The following is a 12,912-nucleotide window of genomic DNA, read 5'->3' as shown; positions in this document are numbered from 1 at the left end:
AGTCCTTATGTGACAGTCCTTTTCATCAAAGTGAATCCAAAAAAATTATATTAAGGCATTTACAATGCAAAAGGCATTGTCTTAGGCTGTGGGTAACTACAAGACAATTCCTGGCAACAGGGTCCAGAGAAATTATGACTAGGTCTCTCTGCTTGAAGCTCTCTCCATTTTAATCAATCCTCCACTTAACTGACAAAAATGGCTTTCCTAAAGCTCAGATCTAACTGTATCAGCCTGCTGTTTTGGTGGCTCCCCTTTACCATTGTATTGAAATAGAATATCCTCTACTTTGCTTTATAAAGCCCTTCACAACTTGACCCCTTTCTACCTTTCTGGTCTTCTTGAACTTCCCTTCCCTCCTTCTATTCTATGATCTAATGATTCAAGCCTTCCTGCTATTCTATTGAACACAATATTCCATTTCTGACTTGGTCTTTTTGTAATGATCATTCCCTATGTTTGGGACACGTCCTCCCCTTTCTGGTTTCCCTGGCTTTCTTTCAACATTATATTAAAATTACATCTTTTGCAAGAGAGAGGGAAATGTCTTCCCTCATCTTTGATAATGTTAGTGTTTTCCCTCAAGATTTCCCACCCAGTTGCTCTCTTTATTCCACTTAGCCCCTCAAAGATTTTGCTAGTACATAGTTGTTCCCAGGTTGCTTCATCCAAAAGAATGTTAGCTCCTTATGGGAGGGGTTGGTTTTGCCTTTCTTCATATCCATAGGATTTGTGCTAAATAATAAATGTTTGCTGATAATGTTGATCATGTCTGTTTGTAAAGGATCCAGTTTCCCCAAGCTTATCGTAACACACAACATACTTACATTCAATTTTATTAAGGGGGGAGGAAGAGGGGGGAAAAGGTGACAAGGATAAAGGGAGAATCAAAAACAAAGGAGAGGACAGAAGAAAGCAGAAAGACAACAATGACCCACAAAGTTATCTACTGGATAAAAATAAAGCACTTACCCTGGCTTTAACATATTTCTTGACAGTCAGTTAGGAGAGAAATAATTGGAAAATAAGTAAGAGCAAATTTGAAAAGAAATACAATCACAGAGATGTCCTAAAAGGCATTTTTGTAACAATATAATTTTTAAAGGCTGTACCCAACTCAAACAGCGATGAACTCTAACTCAAGCTAAAGCAGAAGTAGAAACCAGTAAGATGGCGGAAGTGATCGCTATTTTATTTAAAATGTCTTAAAATTTTGCAGACACTCTACAGTAAAGCAATCAAATTTTTCTTACAAGGTGCCAAGACTAAAACTAAGCTGAATGTACTGCATGTACATGCTACTTCTCTAAACTAGAGATGATTTTATGAAATGAATTTTTGGTAGGATTGAAGAATGCCAGTTAGTTATATCTTAGGCACTTAATTAATAACTCATGTTTACCATTTCTTGCTCCAAAGGGATGACACATTGTTGATGGATCATTCGAATGCTGCTTGCATGCCCTTTTAGGGCATTTTCCAAAGCTCCTTTGGTCTAGAAATACAGCAAAAATAACCCAAGATCAATAGGCATTTTAGGTTTTCCCAGGAAAAAAAAAACAGCAATAACATGAATTCATCTGGGATCATGGAACAGACATGCATCTCTCCTTTTGAAGGGAGAAAGCTAGAGAAGGATATGAAAATCTTAGGAGACCAATTTTTTAAAAAGCTTTTCTGATTCATTTGCTTTTATAAAAAAAGAGAATGGGTAAAAGAAAGGAAAAACATAGCCCAGTAGGTTAAAAAAATCAAGCTTGAAGAACTTCTCTGCTTTACTATCCCCATCTAAAGTCATTGTACTTTACATAATACAGAAAGCAAACTTTCAAATTCTTAGGCTTTGCACATATTCTCGTATGCCCTCAAGCATGAGAATTTATGATAAGGCTTCAGTGCCTTGGGAAGGATTATATCAAAGTCACTTTCCTTGTCCTGCCTGAAAACAAGTGGATTTCATTGTTTTTGGTTGGCTGAAATAAAAACAGAACGACAGGATTTTATTTATTTATTTTTATTTTTTTATTTTTTATTTTTATTTGCCTCAACTACAACTCTGGGTCACAGGGAGGACAAGTATTATTATCTCCATTTACATAAGTGAAAGATGTGAAATTCAAAGAGGTAGCCTTTCCCCAGAAGCTAGGAAGTAGAAAGCTAGAATTCAAACTCAGGTCTCCAGATTAAGTCCAGGCTCTCTTCCTCTATACCATACTTGCTCCCCCAAACAGTGTAGACACAGATAAAGTAATCATGTTTATTTCCTCCTTCATAGAATCAAAAATAGTCAAAGAGGTAATAAATTATTTAATAAAAAGAACCAGGAAGTCTTTATAAGACTTACTGTTAAAAATGCAGGTCAAAGAGAAAGAGTTTACTTTCTTAATGGATATATTTTGGATGCACGAATTTGTTAGCAGCATTCCTTAAAATAACATACATAATACTGTTATCCCATGAAACATGAATCAGGGTGGACCTATATGGTCCATCCTAGATAAAGACCATGAGTCTTCTGGTTGGTCTCCTCATGCTCAGAACAACCTTCTGCTCAGTGAACTTAATAGGGAAAGAGAAATTCTCATTAATTGTTTTGAAGATCAACTCCTGCCAAGAACCCATCACTGGACATTAATCCTGTGACTGCAGACATTCTGAAATGAAGTTTATCTAACACTTATTTTGCTCACTAAGTTGCATCATTGACTCTGCATGCTTGGGATTAGAGCACAAATAAAATTTACTATGATTGGATGTAAAACTAGAATTTTAAAAGTAAGAATGAAAATATGTCTTGATCTCTTTTTCCTCTCTTCAGAATGGGTGGCTCAGGACTTTTAACATCACTTCCTTAGACTTCTCACTCAAGGATTTCCCCTCCCCTTCTCCCAATCAGTCGTGATGGTTATTTGTATGTGAAAGCACGTCTTTGTCTAAATGAATCTGAGACAAAACCTTAAGTTTTTGCTGCCACTTCTGCTCTTGTGTTTCTTTTTGTGAGTAGAGGTGACTGAATAGAAACCCAGCAAATGTTCCTAACTTTGGCAATATCCTCATGAGTTATAAAGGCTGAAGTTTCTGGGGACAGGTACTGGTTTCCCAGTAGGAGGGGCTCTCCAAAACAATTTCTCAAAGGAGATGACCATCAAAAGTAGGAGACCAAGTCATGACTGAGCTTACATGAAGATACGCATCTCAATTGAGTTTCTGAGATAATAAAGAACAAAGGCAAAGGTTAAAAAAATGCTCCTGCTGAGTGATTCATGTTTCAATATTCTAAGTATCAATCACCCAGGAGACTTTAAATAAGTATTGGATCTGGCCTCAGAAGTAACTGAGTTTATATATAGTCTCAGAAACTTGCTAGCTTGTGACCACTGGTTGATTCAATTTCATCTGCAATCTGGAAAAAATAATAACCCCCTAATTCCCAGGGTATTGTGAGAGTAAACAGATATTATTAAGTGCTTTGCAAATCTCAAAGCACTGCAGCCTGTTATTAATTTTTATTAATTATATCATAATTTAAGTATAAAATTTCAACTTTTGCAGGGATAATGTTTCAAGAAAAATAAAAAATGTGAACCTAGAGAAAATAGGGGGTTAAGTTCCCAAGACCCCCCAAAACTAATCTTTTGCTGAAAATCACTAAAAAAACACTTTTCTGTGTACAATTCTAACAGAAACATTAATTTGGCACTGCAGATTCTGACATGAAGTTTATTGAACACCTTTATTTTCTCTTTAAGATTTATTACTGACTTTACATATTTGGGTTTGAAGTCCAAAGGACTTGCATTATACTTTAGGGGCACAATTGCAACACAAAATTGAGGTTTTAAAGGCAAATAATGAATATGTGCCATGAATGAAGGGGGAACTCTTTACAACAGTAGGTTGAAGACCAATGAAGTGCTTAGATACCAGTCACTCCCCAAACTTGCACATACCGGGCATCTCATTTTTTCCTCTACTGTGCATAGGTAGTTGCCAAAGGGAAAGTGAAAATGAAGTTACTGATATCAAATGAATGCTTGAAGTTGTATATGCTGAAGATTGGATGACAATGTTCACTTGTGAATTGTTTTCATTTTAAGCATTTTTCTTGTACTGGAGGAAATATAGCTTGGTCCTATTTTTTTATATTGAATACAATTTATTAAGATTATATATATATATTAATTTCTTCAAGGGAAACCCTAGGACTGAACCATTCCTAAATTTCATTTGTGAAATTTCCCCAAAGTTCTGCTCTGGTGAGGAGGATAATGAGAAAGTCATTTCAAGAAAAGTCTGACTGCACTATAAGGGAATCTGTGAACTGATCCAACCATTCTGAAAAGCAATTTGGGATTTTGCCCAAAAGTCCAAAGTGTGCAATACAATTACTCAGCACAACAGAAAGAACACTGGCCTTGGAATCAAGAGGATAGGAGTTCAAATCTAGCTTCAGACATTTACTAGCTGTGTGACCTTGGGCAAGTCACTTAATCCTGATTGTTTCACATTCAGGACCATCTCCAGTCATCCTGATTCATATCTGGCCACTGGTCCCAGATGGTCTTGGAGAAGAAAGTGAAGCTGATGATATAGCACGGCACCTCTCCCCCCAACCAAATCTAATTAATGTGCTCGTCATGGCATCACCTCCCTGATGTCATGGTCTTCTTCGAGAACTATGGAAAAATATTAGTATTATTGTTATTATTAGGTCTGTATCCCAAAGAAATCATAAAAAAGGGAAAAGACCCACATGTACAAAAATATTCATAGCAACTCTTTTTGTAGTGGCAAAGAACTGGAAATTGAGGGGATACTCATCAATTGTGAACAAACTAATATATGAAGGCATTGGAATATTATTATCCTACAAGAAATGATGAGCAGGTGGATTTCAGAAAAACCTGGAAAGAATTAATGTGAACTGATGCTGATGAAATAAGCGGGAACAGAAGAACACTGAGCACAGTAACAGCAATACTGCATGATGATCAACTACAATTCTAAAAGACTTGGAATGTAAAAACATCATGCAATCTAAAGCATACTATTTTCATTTTTTAAAATTTGTTTTTTCTTTCTTTTCCCCCTTTTATTCTGTTTATTCTTTCACAACATGACTAATATGGAAATATGTTTAACATGATTACATGAACTATATCAGATTACTCCCTGCTATGGGAAGCAGAGAGAGAGAAGGAAGGGTGGTAGAAAAATGCAGAAGACAAAAGATTAAGAAAAGATGAATGTTGAAAACTATTTTTGCATGTAATTGAAAAAAATAAAATAACATTTTTAAAAAACCAAGACTGTCCATGTATAATCTGTATCAGTTTACTTGCTGTCTTAGGAAGGAAGGAGGGAGGGAAGGAGAAAAATTTCAAACTCTTAAATCTTACAAAAAATGAATTCTGAAAACTATTTTTACATGCAACTGGAAAAAAATAAAATACTATTAACTGAAAAAAGAGCCCCCAAAATAAATCAAGTTCCTCCAAGTCTGGATCTGATCCATGTGGCACAGTGGATAGAGTACTGGCCTTGGATTCAGAAGGAAGGAGCTCAAATTCAGGCTCAGACACTTGCCACTTACTAGCTGGGTGACCTTGAGCAGTTCACTTAACCCTAACTGCCTCACATCCAGGGTCATCTCCAGTCATCCTGATTCATATCTTGCCACTGGACCCAGTTGGCTCTGGAGGAGAAAGTAAGGCTGGTGACTTAGCACAGCACCAACCCCTCACTCAAAATCCAATTCATATGCTTGCCATGGCATCACCTCCTTGATGTCATGGTCTTCTTTGGAAATGAAGGGCAACATTATTAAACTGAAGTTCCTTTGCTACCAACTTGTTGCCCAAAGATTTTTAAACAGAAGAGAATAAAAATCATTCACATTTATATAGAACTTTAATGTGTACAAAGCAAACTACATACATTATTTCATAACAGTTGTCAACAACATAGTATTCAAATTAATAATTTAAACTTACCAATTGTTCTGCTCTTGCTTCTAACTCATTGGCAAATGATAAAAGATTCACTTTTGTTATACTCTTATTGACCTAAAAAAAAGAACGTCATGAGTTTCAAGTGAGATAGACAGTACAAGTATTTAATTCAACAATAAATGAATGGATGATAAAACATATTCTGTGTGCTAGCCATGGATGATACAAAACAAATAACAGTAGCAAAACAATTTTAGTCAGTGGTCATCAAGAATGTTGTACTCTATATGTTATTCCCATTTTACAAATATGAAACTTTAGAGAAGTTAAGTGGCTTCTTCATAGTCACCAAATTGGTAATCCTCAGAGCTAGGATTCAAAGCTGGACCCCTCTGATCCCAAATCATAGGTCCAGGTACTGTTTTTACATGTAATAGAAGCCACATTATCACTTGTAAAAAGGTATACCTATTTTCTAAGCTTTAATTTTCTCAAAATAATAGATTCAAAAATATAGATTTCTTACCTCAGCCAAATAAGCTGCAAAATCAATTCCATCTATTCCTGAGAAACTGAAATTCAAGAGGTTCTCTTTTCCTACTTCATCCAGTAAAACTATGTTGCTGAGGTTTATTTTAATGCTTTCAAAATTAATCGTTAGATCTTGTGTATACTGTATTAAAAATTAAAAAAATACATAAGTACAAATGAATTTATTCTGTAGAGATTTGTACATGAAATTCTCTAAGCCAAAAGAAAATAGCATCATTAAACTTATTTCAGTGGACATTTATTAAAAATTTCCTGAGTACAAGGCTTCAAGATAAGAAATGGAAACACAAAAGCAAGAGACAAAAACAAAAGACACAGTACAGTGGGAAGAGAGCTGGATTGGAGTCAGATTTACTTGAGTTCGTATGCTGGATATGTTGATTATCTGTGAGACCTTGGACAAATTACCTAAGCTTTCCAAGACTCAGTTTCCTTATCTGTAAGTGGAGGGTAGGCTAGATAAGTTCTAAGGTCTCTTCCAAATCTAACTCTATGGACTTCTGACACTATCCTTGAGGAACTTACATTCAACTTGAGTCAGAGGGACAACATAGACAGGGACATAAAAAGTATTGGGGGGAAGGAGGGACATAAAAGGGAGGAAAGGAGGGGGAAGAGAAAGTGAAGAGAGAGGGAGAAGGAGAAAGTGAGAGAAATAGTGTAAGGGAAAGAGAAAGGGGAGAGGGAAAGAAAGAAGGGAAAAGAGAAGGAAGAAGAAGAAGAATAGAAACTGGCAGCATAGGTGAAAGCAAACTTCCTACTCTTGACTAGTAATATCACAAGAATAAAATTTAAAAACAAAAATGTTTTAACCACTAAATTTCAAAATAATTGGTTTCCTTTAGAATCCTTTGTATTTAATTTATTAACACAAAGATTCTGAGAAGGGGTCCAGAGGCTTACCAAGGGGCTCAATGTCACAGAATTTTTAACATGCAAGACACTAACTGACTATACTTTGAATGGTGCCAGCAAAATTATGTCTGAATTGTGCCTTGCTGGTGGAATCTCCATCATAGTATCCCCAAATAAAGCCATCAGATACCCAAGCCAAAGCTATGAATTAGGTACCTACTATTTAGCTTAGAACCTTTTGGGATGTAAAGGTACGGGTCCTGCCCTAAAGAAGTCCTATAGTTGGAAATTGAACAGGGTAAACAATAGGAAAATAAGACCAAGTTGCCTACAATGCCCAAAAGTCTTTTAAGTTCTTAGTCAACTGAGTGATGAGCTTTTTCCAAGCCCCTCAACAACTCCCCCCCACACACACACACATATTCCATGATAACTTTCTGCATCATAGCTATTCGAGTTTCAAATTTGGGGACACCCTTTATAACGCAATATTAAGTGAAATAGTTTAAAACACAAATATTCTACAATTTCAGAGGTAAGGAAGACTGCCTGTTTCAAAACAAGGAAAACTTTTAAGAGAGATGAGGAAGGTTAAGGGATTTGCCCAGGGTGAACAATAGGAGAGTCAGGTCATAGACTCAAATTGTGCTTACAATTGAGTCATGCCTTGAAGAACAGCCACAATTTGCAGCAGGAGGGCAGGGGGGGAGGGGGGGAGAAAGGCAGGAGCAAAGGTCTGGAGGTAGGGTGGGGCAGAGCCTACAGGTCAGATAATAACTAGTAATCCGACTGTATTTGGGATGATACACTCAATTTGGATCACAGTGAGATGGTGGAGTCTCCATAGGAGGCTTATAGTAATGTTACTCCTAATAGCTGACAGTTAAAATAGAACTTTAAAATCTACAAAGCACTTCTCATCTAATATCTTACAGCAACTTGTAAGGCAAATATTATATATAGGAACGATCAACCCCATTTTATAGAAAGGGAAACTGAAGTCCGAAGATGGAAATGATTTGCTGATGTCCCACAACAGGTAAGTCAGCAGAACTAGGATTCAAATATAGGTCTTCTAATTTCATTACCAGGATTTTTCTACTATATCATACTACTGCCTTTGAAAAACAGGCAATTGAGGAAGCAGCTGGGTGGTGAAGTGGACGGAGTACTGGCCCCAGAGTCAGAAGGCCCTGAGTTCAAATCTCACTTCAGACACCTACTAACTGTGATCCTAGGGAAGTCACTTAACCCTGACTACCTTCCCCCACCCCCCCAAAAAAACAATCAAACAAATTAAAAAAACAAAAAAATTGTAGGACCAAATCCCACATCACTGAAGAGACTGGGGTTTTGATAAAATTAACATTTATATGGTTTCCAAAGTAATAGGTTTCCTTATTTGAACTTCACAACATCCAGGTGATAGATCACATAGCTAAGGAAGTGTCAGAGATGGTTATCTGTACCAGGTCTGCCTGACGCCAAATCCAAGAGAAAAATTCTGTTCCTTTGTTGACATCATTTCATCCAAAGGGAAAAAACAACCCGTTACAGCAATCTCTTTCAACACTGGGAAAGTGGCCATCATGTGTCAAGAGCCTCCATCATGAAGTAACATATAGCTTTCCCCAGAAAACTTTGACTTGAGCACATTACATTAAGACCATTTATTATTGGCAAACCCACAAGGCAAGTTCTGCAGCATGAGAGATAACTTTGTTACATGGAGTAATGTGTCCATTACATGCCGAGTTCTATTGACTTACCTGACTAATGTCCAGAAATTTGCTGATATTGTAGAATTTATCAAGCTGCAGAGAGGTATAAATGCCTTTATTTTCCTTGCAGTCACTATAGGAAATAAACACATCACTCATATTCAGCGAGCTTGAGTAGGTGCTATCTGTATTTTTTGTTGATGATTAAGAGGAAAATTATCTACCTTTCCCTCCAATCCCCAATCTTTGCCACTTAATGCAGTCTAACCTTTGGAGTTATGCCCATGCATTCAGTAAATATTCCTTCCTGGATTCTTTCTGGTCTTTTATATAAGCAGTAAGTAGCCAGAGAAAAATGTCATAATAAGCAAAACCCTATAAATTCTACAGGGAAAGTGAATGGGATCAGAGAGAATTTTTAAAGCAGTAAAGAATACTTGATTAGAAATGACAGAAGGCTAATTATATGTCCAATGTGAAGGATAAGAGAAGAGCAATAGCTAGCTGTTATACAGTGCCTTAAGGTTTACAAATCACCTTGCACACATTATTCCATTTGTCCCATACAACAATCCTGTGTGACTGGTGCTATTATCATCATCACCATTTTTTAGATCAGCAAACCAAAGCTAACAGAAATCCAGACTTGCCCTGACATTGTTACTAAGTATTTAAGAAAAGAATTGAATTCAAATCCAAATGAAATACTAAATCCACTAAAGGCCTACATCACATTGGATAATGAGTGGAGAAGTCATGGAAAAATATGGACAAAAAGTCAAAGGATTAGAAGATACAGATAAGGTGAAATCTGTATGGTTGAAAGGAATACCCCCACATCAATGAAGTGACAGAATCATTGAAAACTTATGTAGCTACCAGTGACATCTCTCCACATTCCCTTAGAACTGAATTTTCCTCCATACTCCAACTCTGTCCCTCCTTTTATGTTTTATTTGGGCCAATTACAGATAAAATTAAATTATATGGACTGATTATATGCAAGGATAGCCATAAAGTCAGTATCAGCTTTCCAAATCAAGGGCAATGTTCAGTTAGGTGACCTTGGAATAATCATCAAATTTCTGTGCTACAGTTCACTTATCTATAAAGAGGAATAATACTAGCCAAAGATTTATCTCCAAACTGAACTCACCCACTAGAATTGCATTTCTTTCTCCTGTTGTGATACCTTCATATGTTCCCTTCCCACAATCACAAATCCCTACAACCCTTAGGTCTTCTTCTGTTAGTCCCTATCTGGATGCAACCAGCATTGAAGGACTGAGAGAGTTCTCATCTACCCATGCTGATTGTCTTATTAATAGAAAGAATATGTTGCAGGCATCTTGCATTCAAATTTGTAATAAGTTTTGACACAGGATCCTTATATGGGGTAGACTTACAATAAACATCTCCTGAACTGAAGTAAATTATGAGTTTGTGTCAACTATGGAAAAATAAACTTAAGTACCTTACAGCCTTAAGTAAACTTAAAAATTAAAAATTAACTTAAGTACCTTACATTGTAATGTACTTTCTTCAGAGCAATCTCCAATCAAATTAACCCTTGCAATGTCACTTGCTCATAAATTGGAAACTGTTTAAGTATGTGAAAGCACTTTAGAAAGTAAAATGTATATAGCATCATGTAATAATGTGATATTATAATTATGTAATTAAATCAAGTGAGATTTGATTTAATAAGGCTGGTTCCATTAAAGATATAATGATATTAGTTCTTATATGTGTATCAAGGATAATTTTTTTCTCATTAATTTACTAAGAATGTCCATTATTGAGAATTATCTAGGAATAAGTAAATAAATAAATGAATGAAATAAGTGGATGGATTACTCTCTCTCTCTCTCTACATATATATATATATATATATATATATATATATATATGAATTAATGATTAAAATTATCCAGGCCTATCTAGAATAATAGTATATAATAGTATATAAAAACCCTTCCATTATCTGGAATCAAATTAACCTCAAAGAATTTATTCTTATTAATATTATGTATTATGGTCCAAAGTTAGAAATCTACTCATTTGTAGACATTTCAAATAAGTTGAAAAAGTAAGTCAATGAAAATTGTTAAAACATAATCAGTGGAAAAAAATAAAAAAATAAAAAAATTTAAAGAAAATTAAAAAGAAAACATAATCAGTGTCCAAGCCAGCTAGGTGGCACAGTAGATAACACCGGTCCTGGAATCAGGAGGACCTGACTTCAAATCTGGCCTCAGACACTTAATAATTGCCTAGCTATGTGACCTTGGGCAATTCACTTTTAACCCCATTACCTTAAATAAAAAATTAAAAAAAAACATAATCAGTGTCAATTGGGTCAGATCAATTCTGTATCCAGTCAGGTATTCTATTGCTAGCAATAGAACTGAATGCTATTTTAAAATAAGTCACCATGAGACACATGGAACATTGCATAGTATATAGGAAAATCAGATCAGGGAGGGGTAATCAAAGACTGCTATGTATATAGGTCCTTCTAAGAAAACAGAGACACACAGAAAGATGCATATAATGTAAAAGATCAAAGCAAGATCAGGACAATTAGAATGCCAAATGATGAACTGTAGTGATAATTAAAACAGCAGCACTATCAATTTAAGGGAATGTTTTAATTTTTCTGATAGATTTGGAAGGGGATAGAACAAGAGTATTATTCTTATTATGTTAAAATAAATATTAGGTAAAACGTTTCCCATTTGATTAGGAGGCAATGTTGAATACTGAATCAAGGGCCAGTCATAGATTCAGAAGGTAAGTGGTCAAGTTCTGACTCAGTTACATATTAGCTGTGCAATTGAGAACAAGTTCCATAATCTCTCAGTGCTCTCAGGCAAGTCTCTACAACTGTAATCTTCAGAGAAGTGCCAACCTCCTTCCATGAGATATTTTCCTCATCCATGTTCCTTCATTAATGAAATCATAAATCTAGTCCTTCTCCATATTTGAAGATGATGTATTTGATTTTCCTCCTTATAAGAATTTTATCCTAATAAGAATAATATAGTGTTAAATTTACAAAATTAAAAAGAAATGGACACTTCTCTGATGCATCAGAGATTAATACTAGGATTGTCTTACTCTCCATAATTTTAAAGGGTCTGATAGTCTACAATATACTTTCTTCAGAGCAAACCTGTATTATTATTATTCCCATTTTACAGATGACAAAGTTGAGAAACCACCAGTGAAGACTTTTGAAGGCAATGCTCTCATGTTGAAAAATTAAAACCAAACAAAGACATCACCATATATCATACTAAAGCTTTCATTGGTAATTTTGTACCTGTAAACTTGTTCAAAGGTGAGATTAACATCAGAATTATTAAACAGGAGGCCGGAAAGGTAGTTTTTCCATTGTGCATTCAATAAATAAGGGGTATCCATAACCTAGAACCCAAAATGTCTATTATTAATATTTTATATGTTAATTAATTACATTAATCTTGTGAAAAATACCTTCAACAATTCCCCTTCCTTTTCATTTGTTTTATTTTTGAGGAATTTATAAGACAGTTTAATTTTCCCATTCCATTGTAGACTTTCAGTTAAAAAGGTAGGAAATGACTGGATTTAGACTGGGAAAAGATGCTCTGGAAGGATAAGCATCTTATGGACAGTCACATCCAGCAAAGTGTAGATTCAAACCCAAGTCCAAATTCAATGTTCCTTCGCCTGACCTATGGTATGAATTTTGAATGCAAGCCTTTACCATGAAGTACCATATATACAATACAAGGCCAAGCATTGGTCAGAAGAAGCCCCAGACATGGGAGAACATTGGCTTGTTTTTT

General features: G+C 35.4%; 1 protein-coding gene across 8 annotated transcripts in view; it reads right to left on the bottom strand.

The window, feature by feature from the left end:
* Positions 1-12,912, bottom strand: part of PROM1 (prominin 1) — a 160,171-nt gene that overhangs the window by 16,774 nt on the left and 130,485 nt on the right. For 5 of the 8 annotated variants that reach the window (XM_074229746.1, XM_074229748.1, XM_074229751.1 and 2 more), the window contains 6 exons: positions 12,405-12,508; positions 9,128-9,212; positions 6,478-6,624; positions 5,994-6,065; positions 1,403-1,495; positions 973-990 (listed from right to left, as the gene is read on the bottom strand). In XM_074229746.1, coding sequence (XP_074085847.1) covers positions 973-990; positions 1,403-1,495; positions 5,994-6,065; positions 6,478-6,624; positions 9,128-9,212; positions 12,405-12,508 — 519 coding nt within the window. The remainder of the gene's footprint in view (positions 1-972; positions 991-1,402; positions 1,496-5,993; positions 6,066-6,477; positions 6,625-9,127; positions 9,213-12,404; positions 12,509-12,912) is intronic. The other 3 variants (XM_074229747.1, XM_074229750.1, XM_074229752.1) reach the window with 1 other exon arrangement.

Source organism: Macrotis lagotis, chromosome 3 (genome assembly GCF_037893015.1).
Source record: "Macrotis lagotis isolate mMagLag1 chromosome 3, bilby.v1.9.chrom.fasta, whole genome shotgun sequence".
NCBI lineage: Eukaryota > Metazoa > Chordata > Mammalia > Peramelemorphia > Peramelidae > Macrotis > Macrotis lagotis.
This window is presented reverse-complemented; position numbering and strand designations above follow the sequence as displayed.